Source organism: Ipomoea triloba, chromosome 12 (genome assembly GCF_003576645.1).
Source record: "Ipomoea triloba cultivar NCNSP0323 chromosome 12, ASM357664v1".
NCBI lineage: Eukaryota > Viridiplantae > Streptophyta > Magnoliopsida > Solanales > Convolvulaceae > Ipomoea > Ipomoea triloba.
Window position 1 is genome coordinate 3221900 of NC_044927.1, and position 21488 is coordinate 3243387.

The 21488-nt window shown below is 36.3% G+C and overlaps 2 protein-coding genes across 2 annotated transcripts; both read left to right on the plus strand.

Annotated features, from left to right (window-relative positions):
- The first annotated feature begins 5674 nt into the window (after nt 1-5674).
- Nucleotides 5675-12520, plus strand: LOC115998954 (probable cadmium/zinc-transporting ATPase HMA1, chloroplastic). The gene is made up of 13 exons (XM_031238629.1): nt 5675-6235; nt 6483-6633; nt 6721-6905; nt 7077-7223; nt 7813-8008; nt 8380-8492; nt 8990-9228; nt 9799-9904; nt 10481-10648; nt 11044-11260; nt 11411-11595; nt 11676-11762; nt 11917-12520. Exons 1-13 carry the CDS (start codon nt 5723-5725, stop codon nt 12094-12096), a joined length of 2487 nt encoding a protein of 828 aa, XP_031094489.1. The 5' UTR covers nt 5675-5722; the 3' UTR covers nt 12097-12520.
- Nucleotides 12521-14009: 1489 nt separating this feature from the next.
- Nucleotides 14010-16894, plus strand: LOC115998955 (microtubule-associated protein RP/EB family member 1C). Its single transcript, XM_031238630.1, has 6 exons — nt 14010-14322; nt 14415-14570; nt 14933-15039; nt 15556-15802; nt 15887-16000; nt 16095-16894. Exons 1-6 carry the CDS (start codon nt 14215-14217, stop codon nt 16374-16376), a joined length of 1014 nt encoding a protein of 337 aa, XP_031094490.1. The 5' UTR covers nt 14010-14214; the 3' UTR covers nt 16377-16894.
- The last annotated feature ends 4594 nt before the right edge of the window (nt 16895-21488 follow it).

Below are 21488 nucleotides of genomic sequence, written 5' to 3' on the forward strand. Positions count from 1 at the left end.
TTAGCAGACAATACCAGGGGTAGATATAAGAGAGAATACATGAAATTCATTGAAGCTAATAAAATAGGAATTGAAATAATTCTTACAACATATTATTATATGATCATGGTCAGGGTAAGGGTGTTCTTTCTTATCACTTTGTATTTTAAATTTGATATTGATTTTTTTATTATTATATTGTTGTTTAGGGATGATTTTGATATTAAGTACAACGTTCAATTTTTAGAACTATAAAGTAGTATTACTTTTATATTACAAATAATTATATTGTATTTTAATTTTAATAGTGCTTTCGATTATAATTATAATTATATATTAACATTTTAAATACTAACATTAGAATTTAAACAAAATAATAATAATTACTAAACTATTAAAAAAATAATTTAGCATAATTGTGATGAAATGTGATTTTAGCAATGAAATATTCGTTATCATTATGGCAATGAAATTGGTAACATGAAGATTTTTGTCATAAAAAATGCGATGGAATCAATGACCGTAATTTTTTTAAGACAAAATTTTGTGATGGAAAACAAACTTTGCGACGGAATATCTAATGATGGAATTGTGACGGCAATTTGTTTCGTTGTTTTTTTACGACGGAATATTGTGATGGAAGACAAAATTTGCAATGGAAGGTTAGTGGCGGAATTGTGACAACAATTATTTCCGCCGTTATATTTCACAACGGCAGTAGGCAACGGAATATTAGTTTTGCGATAGAATATTTTCTCAAGTTACGGCGACGAAAGAAAACATTTATGTCGCTTAAATCCGCCGCTGATCTCACCGGATATGAAATATTCTTAATCACCTCCCCCGAATCCTCTCTCGAGTCGGGAAGCCCTTCTACCGACTGGTTCGCCCTATCCTTTCTCCTGCCTCGCTACGAGTCGGGAGACCGACTCCCTTTCCTTGCTCCATTTACTTAGGTGTGCCTCACGCCCTCACCTCATCCCTGTCTTCCTGCTCTCTCAACCCTCGACCGCCGGCTCCGACTTCCCCTTGACTACCAAGTCGACTAAAGCGTCCGATCATCCCTTAGGCTACTTAAACTCCTCAATTATCGGTCGGGTTTTCCGACTATGCCTCTTAGCCGCTTGCCTATTTTAGACCTTTTAGTCGCTCGACCTGCTCCTCAATCCAGTCAATTTAAGTTATTGAGTTTAAGTTATTGGTCGGCCTCTAATCCGATTCGCCTTGTTACCTCCGGACCGCCACACCTTATTCCCGAATGATTGGTCATGCCCTTTATCCCATCAACCATATACTTTTCAAAAAAAAAAAAACCATTACCCGGCCCTGCCCCTCCGTAAAAGATTGTCGCCAACCCTCACGTGCATCATCCATCATCCCTATATATATAAGATATAAACGTCTCAAAAATAACAAAGATAGATATTCAAACTCAAGAATCCCGCTCCGTACGTGCTTGGTCTCCCGTCCGATCTCTCTCTTCTTGCTGTCAGTGGTGAGTTCTTTTATTTTCATTCATTTCTCGTCGATACTGCGGACTGACATGAAAATTCAAAATTGATTTTAGTTTCTCAACCGATGGGAGACAACCCAGAGGAATTCTTCTCGAAAAGGGCATCTAAAGAGGATGCTACTTACCTGAGAAGCCATTCAAAAAGATGACAAAAGAGTATGTTTTAATTTATTTTGCATGTTTCTCTATGTGTTTCTTTTTTTCTTGACTAAGAATTCTTTACATTTTACAGAGAACTGAAGGAGCTAGAACAAAATGCAAAGAATAAAAAGATTTTAATGCTAGCCGATCAAGAAAGGGAACGCCTAATTCATGCCAAATTAAAAATTTGAATGATTTAAAGAATATAGGTCTTTATTAGCTAAGGTTGGACTATCTGGCTAACGACGTCACGTCCTACCTTAGCTATTATTACTTTCACTCTTGGATGGTTTGTTGGATGCTTTACAAATGAGCCTCTATGAGTGGCATTTATAGTAATTCCACATCCTCAATGGATGGTGAAGATTTACTTGATTCAACAGCTAATATTTTATATATCTCTAAGATTTTCCCTAAATCTCTACACAAACTAAGGATTCTATAATCTTCTAGAATGTTCTATGCTTCTCTATTACCGCTAGAGTTATGTATATGATTCTAAAATATTCTAACAACTATGGAAAACTATGTACAACTTCTAGAAAAGTCTAAAAAATGTAACAAATCTAAAAAAAAGTGTAGCAAAGTGCCCCGCGCGCGTTACACAATCACCTTTTAAGCAAAAGTAAATATTGGGTCTAAAACTATAAATGCTACATTTGTTGGATATGTTGAAAACAATGTTACTTTTATGTTTATGTGATTAGATAATTGTGCTACATGTGAATTTAGAGATACAAAATTTTTCGAGCACATATTTCCTTTAAAATCAATTTATGTGTGTCTTACAATGCCTATAGTTAATTTTGCATCTTTGTTTATGCCTTACTCTGAAACGTTTAGTGATCAACCTAGAAGAAGGAAGGGACGTGGAGTACTAATTAGCTTTTATTCTTATTTTATAACCTCTATAACATAATTAGATGACGTGAAAGAGGTAAATGAACATGTTGTTTGGATTTATATGTTAGAAGAATAACAAAAATACAAATTTTTGAAAAAAAATCCAAAGATGCAATAAGTTGTTGATTCTAAGTTTTAGAATCAATATTCCTCTCTCTCTAAAACAATATTCTCCTCCTTCTCTCTAGCTTCTCCGGCGTTCTTCCATTTTTTCCGGCGATTGCCGCTTCCGCTTGCTTAGCGAGTTAGCGGATGCGGCACCTGCTCTCTTCCCCGGTCAGCTTCCTCTTCTCTCCGTAGCCTGCCTTTTCTTCCTTCTTCTTCCTCCCTCACCACTGCCGCCATCTTCATTCTTCTTCTCTTCCCTTCGCCGCCTTCACCTTCTTTCTTCTCTCCGTCCGGCCGTCCACCCTCAACGCACCTCCGCTTTCCACTGCCGTCCGCCGGTCACTGTAGCCGCACACCATCCTCCGTTTTCCCTTCTCCTTTGCCATCTTAATAAAATTAATTATATATATATATATATATATATATATATATATATATATATATATATATATATATTAATAATAAAAATTAGTGGGTAGGGTAATAGGTTGGTAGCCTTGAGACCCGTGCGTCTCGAGCTCCTAACTTTGTTGTCTTTTACCCTTTTTTTTTTTATTGTATCCTAATAATTGTTGTTGTTTTGTCTCCCTCTACATTTATTGCAGTGTCTCCTTCTGCATTTATTGCAGTTTTTTGTGTTCCTTCTCGTGAGGTTCGTTTTGGAGTGCTTCAAGATATATATGGTCATGGCTAGTGTGATACTCATCCTGATTGCAGTAGACGACAATGAAATGTCCCTCATGAACATCAGTTCAGTCAGGAGGATACCCACTGATGAACCGACCGAAGACACAAGGCTGGTTATGTACCTTCAGTTGGGAAAAATGTCAATGGACTTCAGTAAGAAGAAAAAGACTCAGGTGGTTTGCAAGTTGTTCCATCCAGTGGTCGACTTGTACATATTCTGCAAGGCCATCAATCACTTGACAAAAGTTTTAAGGTCCTATGAGGATCAAAACTCTCGTGTAACACAGTCTGCGAATTTAAATTTTATTAGCTTGGCTAGTAAATTTAGTTCTATGTCAGATTGTATGGAATGTCTTTACATTCCATTGAACCTTGTTGTACTTGTTTCTAATGTTTATTAATGAAGGTTTATTATTATTAAAAAAAAAGAAAGAAAAAAAATTATTGATACTAATTTAGAGTCAATTATGTCTAATCACACATGCGAGTTGGTAATTTAATTTTACCTAAAAGTAGTAAATTAATTGGTTACAAATGGATCTTAAAAAGTAAACTTAAAACTTATGGGTCAATTATTGAAAGGTTTCAAAATTCGGATAATAGTTTTTCTATATATACTTATTTTTCAGTAACTACGGTATACTTGTTTAAATTATTACATTGTTTTTCAAAAAAAAAAAAATTATTACATTATAAATGAAAATAAATTTATATTATTTATTTATTAAAATTCCAAGTAAAAATAATTTAATTAATATAAAAGGTATTATTTATATATTTTATGTAAAACATTATTTCCCATTTATTTTCTTAAATAGCATGAGAACTGACCAAGTGATTTACGATTAACCTCATCCAACGACTCTTGGCCATGAATTTTGGAGTCTTAAAATTAGTCTAACTTAAATGGGATACTTAAGATGTGGAGACAATGAGTCTGATCCGGAACATTATTCAGGAGTACAAAAGAGTGAACTAGGAGGGACTGGGAGGTGGAATCTCACATGTCCCGAGAGAGATCAACAAAGTTGTTGATTGGTTGGCGAAGCTTACATTGAGGAGATTCTGCGACTGGATTGAGTTCATGGAAACACCTATTAAGGTAATGGGGCAAATTGAGACTTGAGACCGATAGAGTGCACATGGCTATTCAGAGAATGAGTCAAGAGAGCAAGCTTGCTAGCTTCGGTATCTCCCTTTCGTTTCACCCAAAAGAAGGGGATACTTAATAGTTAATATACTGTGTATCAATATATGTGTGTGTGTGTGTGGGGTGCATAGATGCTCCTAGGTGAAAAATTGGATTAGATCTAAACTGTTGATTAAATTTAGATCAACAGCTCAAATCAATGATTTTTTTTTTTTAAATGCGCGTCCTCAGCTACATCAATCTTTTTCATGTTTACTCCAAAGATAACAACTCCACTATTGTATTATATTGCTATCATAATATTTTTCTTTTGAATTAGGTATTTGAGAACAACAAAACCTAGATCAGATCATTTTTAACTTGAGAACCAAAAGTGAAAAAACAAATATACTGTTGAGTGAAAAAAATTGTAAAAATGGGACACCTTAAAAAAGGAAAATAAAGCAACTGAAGAAGGAAAACAATGCACCATAAGAAGGAAAAACCATGCACATAATCGGCGCACTTTAAGAAGGAAAACAACGCACATTAAACACACAAACCACGCACCTTAAGCACAAAGACCGCGCATCTTAAGAAGGAAAACCACACACCTTAAATTTGACCTAGATGAAAAAGACCAAATTGTTACCGTGTTTTTTTTAATTATTGTTAATCTTGGATGTTGATTAGACAAGATCAATGACTCTCATCTCACCGCACCTTAGCACCTGGGCGCACCATCCGCATTTGAACCTAATTATATATATATATATATATATATATATATATATATATATATATATATATATATATATATATATATACTACCTCCGTCTCATGTGTCTGATTCGGTTAACGATGTTTGACTGAAGTTATTTTTAATTCAATTTTTAATAATGTTATTTAGTATTAGTATATAAAATTTATATATTAAGAAACTACATTAAAAGTACCATTAAACATAGAAAAAAATTAAAAATAATTACAAAATAATAAAGAAAATAAGCAAACAAGAAGCAGTTTATAAAATGGGACTGATGGAGTATATATATTAATATATATATTAATCACTCTAGTTGTGACGTGGACTCTAAAAAGAGTAAGTGAGTGAGCACACGATGTGGAGCGGATGGTACAACTATGTCCACACCAACCAACCACACCAATGGCAACGGGTTGTTGAACACATTTATTAAGTCTTCTTCCTCAAATAATAAAACGTTCTAATTTCTGCTCATAATTTCTGTCTGCAAACTGCAATGGAGGCTCAAGCCATCTTCTCCGGCTTTAATTTATCCCTGTACAGAATCCGAACCCGGATGCGATCCAGATTAGACCCGGCTCTTCACCTCTCTCCCGTACACTATCCCACTTCTTCGATTTTAACCCCTCCACTTCCCCATTTCCGCCGTTACATCACCTCCTGCTCCGCCCACAACCACCGCCACGACCACCACGACCACGGCCACCATAAACACCAGCATAGTGAGCATCGTCATGATCATAACCACCACCACCACCACCATCATCACCATCACCATGGTGCTGGTGAGTGTAATGCGCAGCTAACAAAACCGCAGGAGGTTCTTCTGAACTTTGCGGACATGATCAGATGGAGCCAACTGGCCAATTTTTTGCGGGAGAATTTGGAGCTCTGTTGTTGCTCCGCGGCTTTGTTTGTTGCTGCTGCGGCTTGCCCTTACGTGCTCCCTAAACCGGCGGTGAAGCCTCTCCAGCGTGCCTTCGCAGCCATTGCTTTCCCTCTCGTTGGGGTATTTCTAATTTTCCCTTCATATAGTCTAAATTCACTAGGTGTTGTTCGAATTTTTGTTTAAAACGAGTGATTATGTTTTCCATAAGTAGTTTCGAATGTTGAAACTTGGATGCAATTGATTCTATTCCGATCATTATTAACGATGTTAGTGAAAAGCTTGAATGTTAGTGTAATTCATTTGCTATTGATTACTGTGTAAGTTAGGTGAGTTTCTGAATTTGTAATTAATTCATGCTCCTTGTCAGATTTCAGCTTCACTTGATGCCCTTACTGATATTGCTGGTGGAACGATTAATATCCATGTGCTAATGGCTCTTGCAGCCTTTGCTTCAGTTTTCATGGGAAATCCATTGGAAGGTGGCTTGCTTTTGGCAATGTTTAATTTGTCTCATATAGGTATGCATACTCTTACTTGCTTACTTGGCTGTGGCTCTCCACTAGAGATGTTTGAATTTGTTGTCTAATAAATTTTTAACCACACAGCTGAGGAGTACTTCACAAGTCGCTCCAAAGTTGACGTAAACGAATTAAAAGAAAATCATCCAGAATTTGCTCTTTTGCTTGATGTAAATAATGGAAGCCTACCTAGTTTCTCCAACTTGACATATCACGAGGTCCCTGTTAGTGACTTGAAAGTTGGTTCGTCTATATTGGTCAAAGCTGGTGAGGTCTGTGCATTACACTTAGCTTTTATTGAATTGTATTTGAGTGTGTTTGAGTATATCTATGGTGTACATAGTTACTACTTACTAGATTATTCTACTTATGATGATTCACTGTGTGGTGTTTTGTGAGTTTAAAATGATTATAATCCTAGGTTTTACTGTTGCTTTCATCAGTCTGTGCCCGTGGATTGTGAAGTTTTAAAAGGTAGCTCAACAATCACAGTTGAGCATTTGACTGGAGAGGTTAAACCTTTAGAGAAGAATGTTGGGGATAGCATTCCTGGGGGTGCAAGGAACCTGGATGGTATGTTGATAGTGAAGGTATGCTCCTTTACCTTGTGTACAACATTCATTTGAGATTTCTGTTTTTCTGTAAAAGAAAGAATAAGGAATTTAATGTCCCATAGGATTTGAAGATAGGATTTGTTGTCTTGTTGCTTCCTTTAAAAATTCCCTACTTGCTTCTTTCTCTCCAAATGTGATGTATTTTCCCCATCAAGCGTTCTACTTGCTTTGTCCTGTTTACAATTTAGGATCAACCAATTTATTTTAACCCCTTTCTTCATTTGATATTATCTTACAATTTTTAAATTTGTCATTTCGTGTTTAATGGAATTTTTATTATAGTTTCTAAATATGTATATTTTATTTACATATTTCAGATATTTAATTATTTGCGTACAAAACAAGCCAGAGTCAACTCTTGTTTTATGAACTAGACAAATAAAATGGGATGCAGTTCCTGTTTCTACGCTATTGTATGTAATTAATTACATGCTTTACCTTAGGAACTTCTAATCTTGTAAAGAAATTGCTTTTTATTTATTCTTTACTTTGGAAGGAGGAATAGAGATAGCATCCATTGTTGGCAATCAATGTATTGATCTTTCTTATTCAAATTGCAATTTAGGTCAAGAAGACATGGAAAGAGTCAACACTGAGCCGGATTGTGCAGTTGACTGAAGAAGCTCAGCTAAGTAAACCAAAGCTTCAAAGATGGTTGGATAAATTTGGGGAGCAGTATAGCAAGGTTGTGGTACTTCTGTCCATTTCAGTTGCTGTGATTGGACCTTTTCTTTTCAGGTGGCCCTTCTTTAGTACCTCAGGTAATTCAAAGGCTTTCCTGTTAGAGCCATAGTGTTTTTAGTTTTTTGTTTTTTCCTGATTGTGTTATAATTTAGTCTAACTGCTCTCTGTTGTATGGTCTGTATCATGTCTTGGGGACAATTCTGACCTGTATTAAAAAGAAGTAATAATATGTATGCTTGGTGTGTGTTTGAATGTACCAATTGCCATTTCATTGTTGGTGATCTCCCTTCATCCATGGTTTGAAGTGTGGGGATAGGCTTTTGCATATATGTGAGGTCAAGTACTTCATTGCTTGCCTACTCCAGATGAAAAATAATACATATTGCAACTTTAATGTATATATTCTTATTCATCCTATTATTATTTGAAGCGTGTTTCTTTCATGTAGCTTGCAGAGGATCAATTTATAGAGCACTGGGACTCATGGTAGCTGCATCACCGTGTGCATTAGCTGTGGCTCCATTGGCGTATGTGACAGCTATCAGTGCTTGTGCTAGAAAGGTATTTCTTTTAATTTATTATTAATTTTTAATTTTACAGACTTGTCTTATAGCTCTCAAGTGGCTGTATTTTGATGTATTATGTAAGCCATCAAGTCTAGTTTAGTTCCTGTGCGGCTGTGCCTTGAAAGGAGGCATATGCCTACAGCACCAACAGAGAACCTGTGTAATACTGTTGAAGGTACACCTCACGTTGCAATATTGTGCAGCTGAGCTAGGGTTATTACTCTGAATTTGAATAAAAGTTTGACTTTCAGTTTAGACCAATCTGTTATGTTTCTTGTATGAGTTCTGGCTTGATGAATGAAAATTATGAACTGCTTGTCTCTTGAATTCTCTGCTTAAACCTACACATACTGCATTACAGAGGAAAAGTATTTAACAATGTCAAAAATTTTACTAATTAGAGTATTGGCTGAGCTTGGAGCAGAACAACTCATGCCCTGCTACCTTTTGTGTAATCGTATTATTCATAGCTTTAGTGCATTTTGTTCGTAGGGAATATTACTTAAAGGTGGGCAAGTTCTTGATGCTCTAGCTTCTTGCCACAGTATTGCATTTGATAAAACCGGTACTTTGACAACTGGGGATTTTATGTGCAAAGCAATTGAACCAATCCATGGCCACATGAGCAGTCAGGAGAGACAATTTGCTTGTTGTTGTAAACCCACTTGTGAGACAGAAGCCCTTGCAGTTGCCGCTGCTATGGAGAAGGGTACTACTCACCCAATTGGAAGGTTGTTTATTAAATGGCATTATGTTTGGTGCCCTTTACTGCTAAATTCCTGTTTTCAAATGGACAGAAAACCCTTTAGTTCCTAAAACCTCCTAGTCCTGGATATTATTCTATATAACTCTATTCTTTCTTCTTCTTCTTCTTCTTCTTTCTCTACATTTTTCTTTTGGGACTTTTGATACTCCAAAAAAATAGAACATCTACATTATCTAGAGTAAAATAAGAATCTTCCATGTTAAGATTTAAGAATCAATTTTCATAAAGTTGAACATTGTTTTCGCATCTTGCCTTTGCCTGTAGATATTGTTGGATTGTTATTAGTGAGCCTTGCATGTGAGGAAGAATACCAATTTTTTTGCCCTTTTCTCAAATGAAAGGGACTCATTCCATATGATAAAAACCTGACATTCTATGATAATATGATTGCTGAATATATGCTTTTAGTACTGGATATTAAATGTCTTGTTGTAAGATTGGACTCCATGACATGCATACAGAATCATATATAGGAAGTGGAATGCTACAAATGCTTGAACCTTTTCATTACCCATTCTGTTCATTATTTTTGCAGAGCTGTTATAGATCATAGTGCAGGCAAAGATCTCCCTTCACTTGCTGTTGAAAGTTTCGAAAATCTGCCCGGGAGAGGTGTCTTTGCAACGTTATCTAGCATGGAGGTATTGCATTATAGTAGCACATTATTTAAATTTTCATTTGTCACAACTAAATTACTATTATTGCGAGAAAAAGAAAGTTACTTCAATTGAATTGGAAATTGTTGAGTAAAATTCTCAGAAATGGACACGGGCACTCTGCTATTCCTAGAAGGCTCCAAAATTCATCTTTTCCTTGTGACCATGTATAGTGGAATTGATAATTCAGAAGCATGAAATTTGGTCTTCTTTCTGTGGCTTCTATCTTGCTGTTGTGGTTCCATCAACTGCATTCCTATATGCCTACTCCAATAATTTCTTTGTCCCTAACATATGTCCTTGTCTACATAAATTATATACTCATATATCTTTGGGCATGAATGCATTTGGTTTTACAATGCATGTCTGGATATAGTTGTCCATTCACTGCAGATATCCACTATTCTTTTCTCATCAAAATTGCAACGAATACTAATTTTAGATACTGTTGGATGTGCTTTGAATACATGGTACAGTTAATTGTGTTGGTATTAGTTCTGCAAGATCTTTTTTTTTTTCCACTGGAAGGCATTTGAATTAACTTTTTTTTTTTTGTTATAGGCAGGAACAGGAGGCAGCAAACCATTTAAAGCCTCACTTGGTTCTGTTGAATATATTGCTTCACTTTATCAGTCTGAAGATGAATCAACAAAGATTAAGGAGGCTGTAAGGACTTCTACATATGGAGGAGATTTTGTTCGTGCTGCACTTTCTGTTAACAATAACAAGGTATGATGACTTTTCCTTTATAGATAAGAATGCTATTTATTGCTATTGTAACTAGTTTTTGTACATGGAAGTAAATTGGTCAACCATGCCCCATCATTATGATAAGTTTGGTTAAAATGTCTTAACCATGCCATTTCTCTTCTGACTATTTTATTCATATAAAGAGGTCAAACCATGAATTGGATGACTAGTTTTTGTACTTGGAAGTCAATTGGTCAATTAGTGTCCATTGTTGGTAAGTTTGATGAATCTGCAGTGAACCCCTTATATGTCTAAGTTCTTTCCTGATTATTTTATTGATATACATTGTTTTGCATGCTTACTATTGACCTTCACCCTGAACCTTTGTGGCTTGCACAGAGATTTCTGAAGCTAAATTCAAATTTTCTATATAGGTGACTCTTTTTCACTTTGAAGATAAACCTCGACCTGGGGTTTCTGATGTCATACACACATTACGTGAACAAGGAAAACTTCATGTAATGATGTTAACTGGTGACCATGAAGCAAGTGCATGGAGAGTTGCAAAGGCTGTGGGCATCAAAGAAGTTCACTGCAGCCTTAAACCGGAAGATAAGCTATATCATGTGACAAGCATTTCCAGAGATAAAGGTCATTTTCCATCTCATTTAAGCTTGAAACTGATTTGCTATATATTAAATCCCTAATTTCAAATGCACTTAAGAATATTTGACGCCCAATAATTTATACCTTCTCAATGCACGGAGTATTTGAAGCAGAATATTTGTACCTTTCCTACAGGTGGGCTTATAATGGTAGGTGATGGCATCAATGATGCCCCTGCTCTTGCTGCTGCAACTGTAGGCATTGTACTAGCTGAACGTGCCAGTGCATCTGCTATAGCTGTTGCAGATGTGCTATTGTTGCAAGACAATATTTCAGGAGTTCCATTCTGTGTGGCCAAATCACGGCAAACAACATCCCTGGTATCTTTTTTTCCTTTTGGTTAGTGAGACGCTTGTTGCATTTCTGTTTTCAATTTGTACTGATGCACCTCTACTTTCAGATTAAACAAAATGTGGCTCTTGCCCTGTCTAGCATTGCCTTCGCCTCTCTTACATCAGTGTTGGGATTTCTCCCCCTGTGGTTAACGGTGCGACTCTTTTCAATAATTTTCTCTGTTTTAAGTTACCTATTCTTGTTATTGGGATTCAACTGTTTATAATTCCCATCATTTCTTCATAAGTTGACCTCAACAAGTGCCATCTGGTTCTTCCTTTTATCGCCCCGTGTGGTTATCATGGCAGGTGCTTTTACACGAAGGTGGAACACTTGTTGTATGTTTGAATTCCATCCGCGCCCTTAACGATCCTATGTGGTCCTGGAAAGACGATATCTCGCAATTGATTAACAGGTTGAGACATGTAATTATGCTCTTCAGAAGGCGGCATGAGATCATCCAAGGTACCATTCAAACTACTCCGTGATTTCCATCTCGTTGATCAACAACTCACAGATGCTCAGGATAGGTGTGTGAAATATGAAGAGTTAAAGCTCTTGGGTATATGTATGCTGAATTAACTGGTTAGCAGCCAACTTTGGAGTACAATTCTCATTCCTATTCCTATGAAAGGTATTCCAGGATCAGAAACAGGAAGGAAACAATGAATGAGTACTGTAAATGAACGGTGATAAATGCATTTGTTATTATTTTATTATTGGGAAAACAATTATTTTAATCTCTTAGTTATTTTTATAGTAGTTAAATTAGTCCCTCAGTTGTACTGTTGTAGCGGTGAATAAATGTAGGTATACTGGTTTTTCATTTTTATAGGAACCGGTCCCTCATTCTTGAATGGTTTATCTACTAACGTTTGAATAAATTTGGTGATTTAAATAAATTTGGTGTGAGACACTGAGACGTGAGGTGTGTAATACGTTTAGGTTAAAATATACTCCGTAATACTTTTCAATAAATTCATAAAAGTACTCTGTATTATATTTTGATTAAAGAATATTACATGTGTTACATATCTTTGAGAATAATTTTTTTTTTCTTTTTACAATTTAATTCGTGCTCTTTAATATTTGAACTGAACATGATAACTTTGAAGGTTATTAGATCGATTTTGAATTCTAACCAATAATTTTTCAAATTTAGCGATGTCTGTATGATTGCGTTCATTTTATATATGATCATAACACTTTTATACAATGATTTTTTTGGGTGATCAATTATTACTTAGTATGTTAGGTGAGAATCTTCTCATTTCCGGATCAAAGAGTATTTCTCATTTGGTCATCACCCTTGAGATGATTATTGATTAGACTAAATACATGTTGATAGATTCCAAACAATATTGCTCATTTGCCACTAGTATAGGGTTATTTGTTGGTAAAGAATTTTCTTGATTTTTTTTAAAAAAATGTAACATGATTTGATTAACCGAAATATATTGCATAAATGTTATGTGAATTTTTTCTAATGTTATCCTTTTTTGACAAACCGTGGAAATAATTTACTATGGAGTATAATGCTTTTTGCCCAAATAATTTCACAATCTAATTGATGCAGTTAAGATATCCTCTTTTTATTATAATTTTTTAATTAAGAGTTATCCTAATAAAAGACAATTGAGAAAATTGCTAAATTACTGCATATCATTAGTGATTCTAGATTCTCATATTTACTTCACCTCATTACGTGGCATATATGATTAGTATTTTTTTTTTATAATTAAACACATTAACTTATTATTTTTGTGCAGCTCAATAGTTGATCATTCACGGGTAATTATGGTTTCGACAACCAGTGACTAGTCATCGAAAAACGGGTCACCAAAACTATAATTATCAACTATTACTGGTAGATGACAAATTATTAGGTCTAGATGCACAAAAATTACAAGTTAATGTGTTTAATTATAGTTTTTAAAGTTCAGCGACCTAATTTTTATATATATATAAACTTCAAGGACTTTTTTTCTTCGTATTTGATTAATAAACATATTTACTTTTTAATTTGGGGAGAGATTTGATCAATTCACAATAACTAATGATTTAAAAAAAAAAAAAAACGATAACTGAACATTGAAAGGTAAAATAGCATCATTTCATATAATTATATTGTATTCCCTTTTGCCAAAGACTTTGTGGTCAAGTGACATCCGGTGTCCCGATTAACACTCACATGGATAATGGGAGTGGGTTTGAGCTTCAGTAGGTTGATTCGTTGTGCTTCAGTAGGTTGAGAAAGTACATGAAAAAGTACATTGTAATAGAATCAGTAGTACTCAAAAAAAAATTGTATTCCTTTATTATAGCTGTAACTTGAGTGGCTTGTTTTTTATTTAGCCAAGCACATGACAAAGGCGTGGGAACGGTGAAGCCAGAATCTAGAACAAACGGGGAAGCCAGAATCTAGAACAGGCGCCCTGTTTCAAGAAATTCAAATATAACGGCTAGATATCCCGCTCCAGCCTTATTACTTCAAACTGCCCCTCTATCGTCGTCTACTCGTCTATCGCTCACTCGGCTAAGACAACACAGAGGCACAAAGCCACATCTCATTCGACGGGCGTAGAGAGAGATTTCACAGCAAAGAAATGGCGTCGAACATCGGAATGATGGACTCTGCTTACTTCATCGGAAGATCTGAGATCCTCTCCTGGATCAATTCCACTCTCCATCTCAATCTCTCCAAAGTCGAAGAGGTATAACCCTAGATCTTCCTAATCGGCGAATTCAGATTCCAGGTTTCTCTAAATTTCCGATTATAATCTCTCCAGTTTCTACCTCTTTGCAGGCATGTACCGGTGCAGTTCACTGCCAACTTATGGATGCCGCTCATCCAGGGATGGTGCCGATGCACAAGGTCAATTTCGATGCCAAGAACGAGTACGAGATGATCCAGAACTACAAGGTCCTTCAAGATGTCTTCAACAAACTCAAAATCACCAAGGTTTCTCTGATCCTTCTTTATCAATAACTTTTACCAGTGTGTGTGTGTGTGTGTATTACTGTCTAGCCTTGAATTATATACTGGTAGGAAAATGGAAATGACAGGTAGTTGAATTAGGATAGGAAATTGAATTGCTCTTTTTCCTCATCTTTTTGAAATTTCTTTCATACACAGTTTCTAGCATTTATTGGATATTTGATTTGATATTATGTTTCTTGAATTATATCCTGGTAGGAAATGGAAATGACAGGTAGTTGAATTAGGATAGGAAATTGAATTGCTCTTTTTCCTCTTTTTTGAAATTTCTTTCATACACAGTTTCTAGCATTAATTGGATATTTGATTTGACATTATGTTATCAGCACATTGAAGTGACCAAACTGGTGAAAGGAAGGCCTCTAGATAACCTGGAGTTCATGCAGTGGATGAAGCGCTATTGTGACTCTGTCAGTGGAGGCGCTACACACGGGTAATTTCTCACACTTGATTTTTATTTTGTGATTTGATTCAATGATTAGTCTAGGAAGCAATTAGACTGCTTGCGTGTATATCATATCCTACGTGAATTGGATTTCGTTGTCTCTATCTGCTTCAATCATTTGGTTTGATTTTGGAAAATCCTGACATGGATATGGGTTAACATATACCATATACAACAATTTTTTTTTTTTTTTCATTATTCTCAGATTGGTGTACTCATGTGGCTTGATTAGTCTTAGTTAAAGATAGTAGCCTGTATGTTGTAGACTTGCAAAGGAAGCTTGTTGATGCTAGTGAGCTAGTTTGAACAAAATAGCTTATTCTTCAATCCCTCTTTATGTTTTTTTACAACCATTTTGTGTGCCATTGCTAGTTTTGCTAATTGTTCACAACTGGTGCAATGCTTAAGTGTACACAATTGTGATTTGCCTTCAGAAGTTTGGTTGCATCAATGCACTTATTCATCAAGATTTCTGTTGTTTGTTTCCCATACTTCAATGTGCAGTTACAATGCTCTGGAGAGAAGAGAGGCCTGCAAGGGTGGAAGAGAAGCGAACAAGAAATTTGCTGCACCCCAACCTTCTGGCAAGACTGCAGCAGCTTCCACCAAGCATGTCCCTCATAATGGTCGCAGGAATGATGTAACCAATACAAGCAGTGCCACAAATCCTTCTGGAAAGACCTCTAGACCTTCTTCAAGCGGAGGCCGCCCTGTCTACTCTGAAACAGAAAAGGCTGCACATGAACAACAGGTAGACTTCAACAAGTTTGTGATAATCTTTTATACAAGAAATAATATTCCATAAGAATATTGAAGTATTTTTTATAATATGCAGATCACAGAGTTGAAATTATCTATAGATAGTCTTGAGAAGGAGAGAGACTTCTACTTTGCAAAGTTGAGGGATATTGAAATTGTTTGCCAGTGCCCTGAGATTGAAAATCTACCAGTAATCCTCCCTTAATTCGCACTATCTTTTTATAGAAAGCATAGAAATTTACAAGGATTGAATATGAATTTTCCATTGGTGTCTTGTGCTGCAGGTCGTTGAAGCAATTAAAAGAATATTATATGCTACAGACGCCGATGGATCAATTGTTGTAGAAGCTCAAGCCATGATCTCTCAGCAACAGCAAGTGGAGCCAGCAGATGACAACATACCTGAAGAAGAACAAGACAACAAGCAGAAAGTTGAGAATCAGAAGCGAAAAATTATCATCAATTCTGATGTTGATGTTGCTGCCAGCATCACCTTGTCTCCCAGGCAAAAGATTGCTGATGCTTCCGATGTCCATTGCAGTGGATCACCCCTCGTGACTTACTGATTATCTTCTCCTTGTTTCAATTCATGAATGATAGACTCTGCAACTTTCTTTTGTTATTTTTTATACTACAAAATTTTATGAATAGTGTAAAATTTCTTATTATGTTTAGCATATTCTCTCTTAAATGCATAGTTCTCTATTCTTGAATGGTGATTGAATTATGAGAAATTGGGCGGGGAGTGCTTTGAAGAAATTATGTTATTGGTGTCACGAAGAAGAAATTGAAAACAAGTTGGCTTCAGAGGCTAGCTGATGTCGCTCATCTTGACGATAAAAGTCACACGACAAAGGGAGCTCATTTGAATTCCAAGGGAGGGGTCTATAAAGGCTGGCACCAGCATTCAAAGAGTTCGAGTTCATGCATATAAAACGAGTGATTATGTTTTCCATAAGTAGTTTCAAATGTAGAAATTCGGATGCAATTGATTCTATTCCGATCATTATTAACTATGTCCTGTCACAAATGTGGCGAATTACATTAGTGAAAAGCTTGAATGTTATGCTTCCATGGGAACTCATTATTGGATTTTCTTGTGCAATTCATTTGCTATTGATTATTGTGTAAGTTAGGTTATTTTCTGAATTTGTATGCCATGCTCCATGTCAGATTTCAGCTGCCATGTAAGTTAGGTTATTTTCTGAACCGATATTGCTGGTGGAAAGATTAATATCCATGTGCTAATGGCTCTTGCAGCCTTTGCTTCAGTTTTCATGGGAAATCCATTGGAAGGTGGCTTGCTTTTGGCAATGTTTAATTTGTCTCATATAGGTATGCATACTCTTACTTGCTTACTTGGCTGTGGCTCTCCACTAGAGATGTTTGAATTTGTTGTCTAATAAATTTTTAACCACACAGCTGAGGAGTACTTCAAAAGTCGCTCCAAAGTTGACGTAAACGAATTGAAAGAAAGTTATCCAGAATTTGCTGTTTTGCTTGATGTAAATAATGGAAGCCTACCTAGTTTCTCCAACTTGACATATCACGAGGTCCCTGTTAGTGACTTGAAAATTGGTTCATTTATATTGGTCAAAGCTGGTGAGGTCTGTGCATTACACTTAGCTTTTATTGAATTGTATTTGAGTGTGTGTTCCTATGGTGTACATAGTTACTAGATTATTCTACTTATGATGATTCACTGTGTGGTGTTTAGTGAGTTTAAAATGATTATAATCCTAGGTTTTACTGTTGCTTTCATCAGTCTGTGCCTGTGGATTGTGAAGTTTTAAAAGGTAGCTCAACAATCACAGTTGAGCATTTGACTGGAGAGGTTAGACCTTTAGAGAAGAATGTTGGGGATAGCATTCCTGGGGGTGCAAGGTACCTGGATGGTATGCTGATAGTGAAGGTATGCTTACCTTGTGTACAACATTCATTTGAGATTTCTGTTTTTCTGTAAAAGAAAGAATAAGGAATTTAATGTCCCATAGGATTTGTTGTCTTGTTGCTTCCTTTAAAAATTCCCTACTTGCTTCTTTCTCTCCAAGTGTGATGTATTTTCCACATCAAGCATTCTACTCGCTTTGTCCTGTTTACAATTTCGGATCAACCAATTTATTTTAACCCCCTTCTTCATTTGATATTATCTTACAATTTTTAAATTTGTCATTTCATGTTTGATGGAATTTTTATTATAGTTTCTAAATATGTATATTTTATTTACATATTTCAGATATTTAATTATTTGAGTACAAAACAAGTCAGAGTCAACTCTTGTTTTATGAACTAGACAAATAAAATGGGATGCAGTTCCTGTTTCTACGCTATTGTATGTAATTAATTACATGCTTTACCTTAGGAACTTCTAATCTTGTAAAGAAATTGCTTTTTATTTATTCTTTACTTTGGAAGGAGGAATAGAGATAGCATCCATTGTTGGCAATCAATGTATTGATCTTTCTTATTCAAATTGCAATTTAGGTCAAGAAGACATGGAAAGGCATGGTACAGTTAATTGTGCTCTTTCTTTTCTCATCGAAATTGCAACGAATACTAATTTTAGATACTGTTGGATGTGCTTTGAATACATGGTACAGTTAATTGTGTTGGTATTAGTTCTGCAAGATCCATTTTTTTCCACTGGAAGGCATTTGAATTAACTCTTTTCTTTTTTTTGTTATAGGCAGGAACTGGAGGCAGCAAACCATTTAAAGTCTCACTTGGTTCTGTTGAATATATTGCTTCACTTTATCAGTCTGAAGATGAATCAACAAAGATTAAGGAGGATGTAAGGACTTCTATATATGGAGGAGATTTTGTTCGTGCTGCACTTTCTGTTAACAATGACAAGGTGATGACTTTTCCTTTATAGATAAGAATGCTATTTATTGCTATTGTAACTAGTTTTTGTACATGGAAGTAAATTGGTCAACCATGCCCCATCATTATCGTTAAGTTTGGTTAAAATGTCTTAACCATGTCATTTCTCTTCTGATTATTTTATTCATATAAAGAGGTCAAACCATGAATTGGACAACTAGTTTTTGTACTTGGAAGCCAATTGGTAAGTTTAATGAATCTGCAGTGAACCCCTTATATGTCTAAGTTCTTTCCTGATTATTTTATTGATATAAATTTTTTGCATGCTTACTATTGACCTTTGGCTTGCACAGAGATTTCTGAAGCTAAATTCCAAATTTCTATATAGGTGACTCTTTTTCACTTTGAAGATAAGCCTCGACCGGAGTTTCTGATGTAATACATACATTACGTGAACAAGGAAAACTTCATGTAATGATGTTAACTGGTGACCATGAAGCAAGTGCATGGAGAGTTGCAAAGGCTGTGGGCATCAAAGAAGTTCACTGCAGCCTTAAACCGGAAGATAAGTTATATCATGTGACAAGCATTTCCAGAGATAAAGGTGATTTTCCATCTCATTTAAGCTTGAAACTGATTTGCTGTATATTAAATCCCTAATTTCAAATGCACTTAAGAATATTTGACGCCTTCTCAATGCACGGAGTATTTGAAGCAGAATATTTGTACCTTTCCTACAGGTGGGCATTCTGTGTGGCCAAATCACGGCAAACAACAACCCTGGTATCTTTTTTTCCTTTTGGTTAGTGAGACGCTTGTTGCATTTCTGTTTTCAATTTGAGACCATATGATCCACACAATAATGATTGGGCTTGATAATGGTTTGTTTATTTTGCAGGTTGGGCTGGAAATTGTTGATTGAAGCTGGGCTAGAATGGAGCGGCTGAAGAAGCTGGGCTGGAAATGGGTGGATTGACATTATGTGAGGTTGGAAAATTGTAGTATCATTTGTTTAATTGTGTTTGATTTAAGGGGTGGCTTATGGTATGGGTAATGCTGCTGAATATATGCAGGAGGGCAGGGGTGATTTGCCCACAGTGTTGTGTGTGATTTAGAATGCATGTGTGCTAGGTGCTTCGTGTGGGCCTTGTATGCGTACACAATGAAATGGGAGAGTCTCCCTCTGGTCATTGTTTAGGTTGCAGATCACTAGGCTCCCTCTGGTCATTGTTTAGGTTGCAGATCACTAGGCTCCCTCTGGTTAAAATGCAGAAATATGTACAAAGGGAGTTTGTCTGAGGCTTGAGGGGGTAGTTGGGTGCTATTGCTTAGGGGTGAGCTGTTAGAACCCCCAGTAGAAAAATGCAGAGATCTTTGCAGTGAGGGTTGGCTTGCTATCTAAGGGTGGTAGGGTGTTATCTAAGGGTGGTAGGGTGACGATCATTGCTTAGGGTGATTATACAGGATTTGTACAGTGGAGGCTAACAGGTACTCTAAGGGAGTGCCTAGGGACATCGGTCCCATAGTACATCATTGTGATGTGTGTGTGATGGATGTTTGGATGTATGTAACAAGGGATAGATCATCTGAATGCTTTTTAATATGTTTCGCAAATAGCATATGATCACAATAAACCCTTAACACTAACCACTAAACCTAAAACTCCTAAACCCTAAACTCAAACTCTAAACCTTAAACCCTAAACTCAAACTCCTACCCTAACCCCTAAACTTAAACCCAAAACCTAAAAACCCTAACCCCTAAACCTCAACCTGACACCCTAACCCCTAAACTTAAAAAGCCTAACCCCTAAACCCTAACCCTTAAATCCTAAATCCTAAACCCTAACCCCTAAACTAAAACCCTAAACCCTAAACCCTAAACCACAACACCTAAAGCCATACACTAAACCCTAAACCCTAAACCAAAACCCTAACCACTAAACCTAAACCCTAAACCCTAACCCTAAACCCTAAACCCTAAAGCTAAACCCTAAAGCTAAACCCTAGAGCTAAACCCTAAACCCTAAAAACCCTAAACCCTAAAGCTAAACCCTAGAGCTAAACCCTAAACCTAAACCCTAAACCCTAACCCCTAACCCCTAACCCCTAACCCCTAAACCATAAACCCTAAACCTAAAAACCCTAAAGCCAAAACCCTAAACCCTAAACCCTAACCCCTAAACGTAAACCTTAAACCTAAACCCAAAACCCTAAACCCAAACCCCAAACCCTAAACCCTAAACCCTAAACCTAAACCCTAAACCCTAAACACTAAACCCTAACCCCTAAACACTAAACCCTAAACCCTAACCCTAAACCTAAACCCCAAACCCCAAACCCTAAACCCTAAACCCTAAACCCTAAACCCCTAAACCTAAACCCCAAACCCCAAACCCTAAACCCTAAACCCTAAACCCTAAACCCCAAACCCCAAACCCTAAACCCTAAATCTAAACCCTAAACCCTAAACCCTAAACCCTAAACCCTAACCCCTAAACCTAAACCCAAACCCTAACCCCTAAACATAAACCCTAAACCTTAAACATAAACCCTAAACCCTAAACCGCAAACCCAAAACCAAAACCCTAAACCCTAATCCCAAAACCCAAAACCTAAATCATAAACCCTAAACCCTAACTAACCTAAACCTAAAATCCTAAACCCTAAAACCGAAAATCCTAACCCCTAAACCCTAAACCCCAAACCCAAAACCTAAACCCTAAACCCTAATCGGAAGGGATTGACTAGGGTCCAAAGGGTGGTAGGAGGTGGTCCCGTCACTTAGAGTCATGACTGTGAAGGCTCAACTCGATAAAAATGCGGAGCTCCGTACTAGAAGAGCTGGTTGTGGCT

Excerpts from the sequence above, each read along its gene's own strand:
- LOC115998954 (XM_031238629.1), top strand. The coding sequence starts at position 5,723 with ATGGAGGCTCAAGCCATCTTCTCCGGCTTTAATTTATCCCTGTACAGA. Across the intron at positions 6,634-6,720 it reads GTTTAATTTGTCTCATATAG|CTGAGGAGTACTTCACAAGT; the intron begins GTATGCATACTC and ends TTAACCACACAG. Across the intron at positions 8,493-8,989 it reads TCAGTGCTTGTGCTAGAAAG|GGAATATTACTTAAAGGTGG; the intron begins GTATTTCTTTTA and ends TTTTGTTCGTAG.
- LOC115998955 (XM_031238630.1), top strand. The coding sequence starts at position 14,215 with ATGGCGTCGAACATCGGAATGATGGACTCTGCTTACTTCATCGGAAGA. Across the intron at positions 14,571-14,932 it reads ACAAACTCAAAATCACCAAG|CACATTGAAGTGACCAAACT; the intron begins GTTTCTCTGATC and ends TTATGTTATCAG. Across the intron at positions 16,001-16,094 it reads CTGAGATTGAAAATCTACCA|GTCGTTGAAGCAATTAAAAG; the intron begins GTAATCCTCCCT and ends CTTGTGCTGCAG.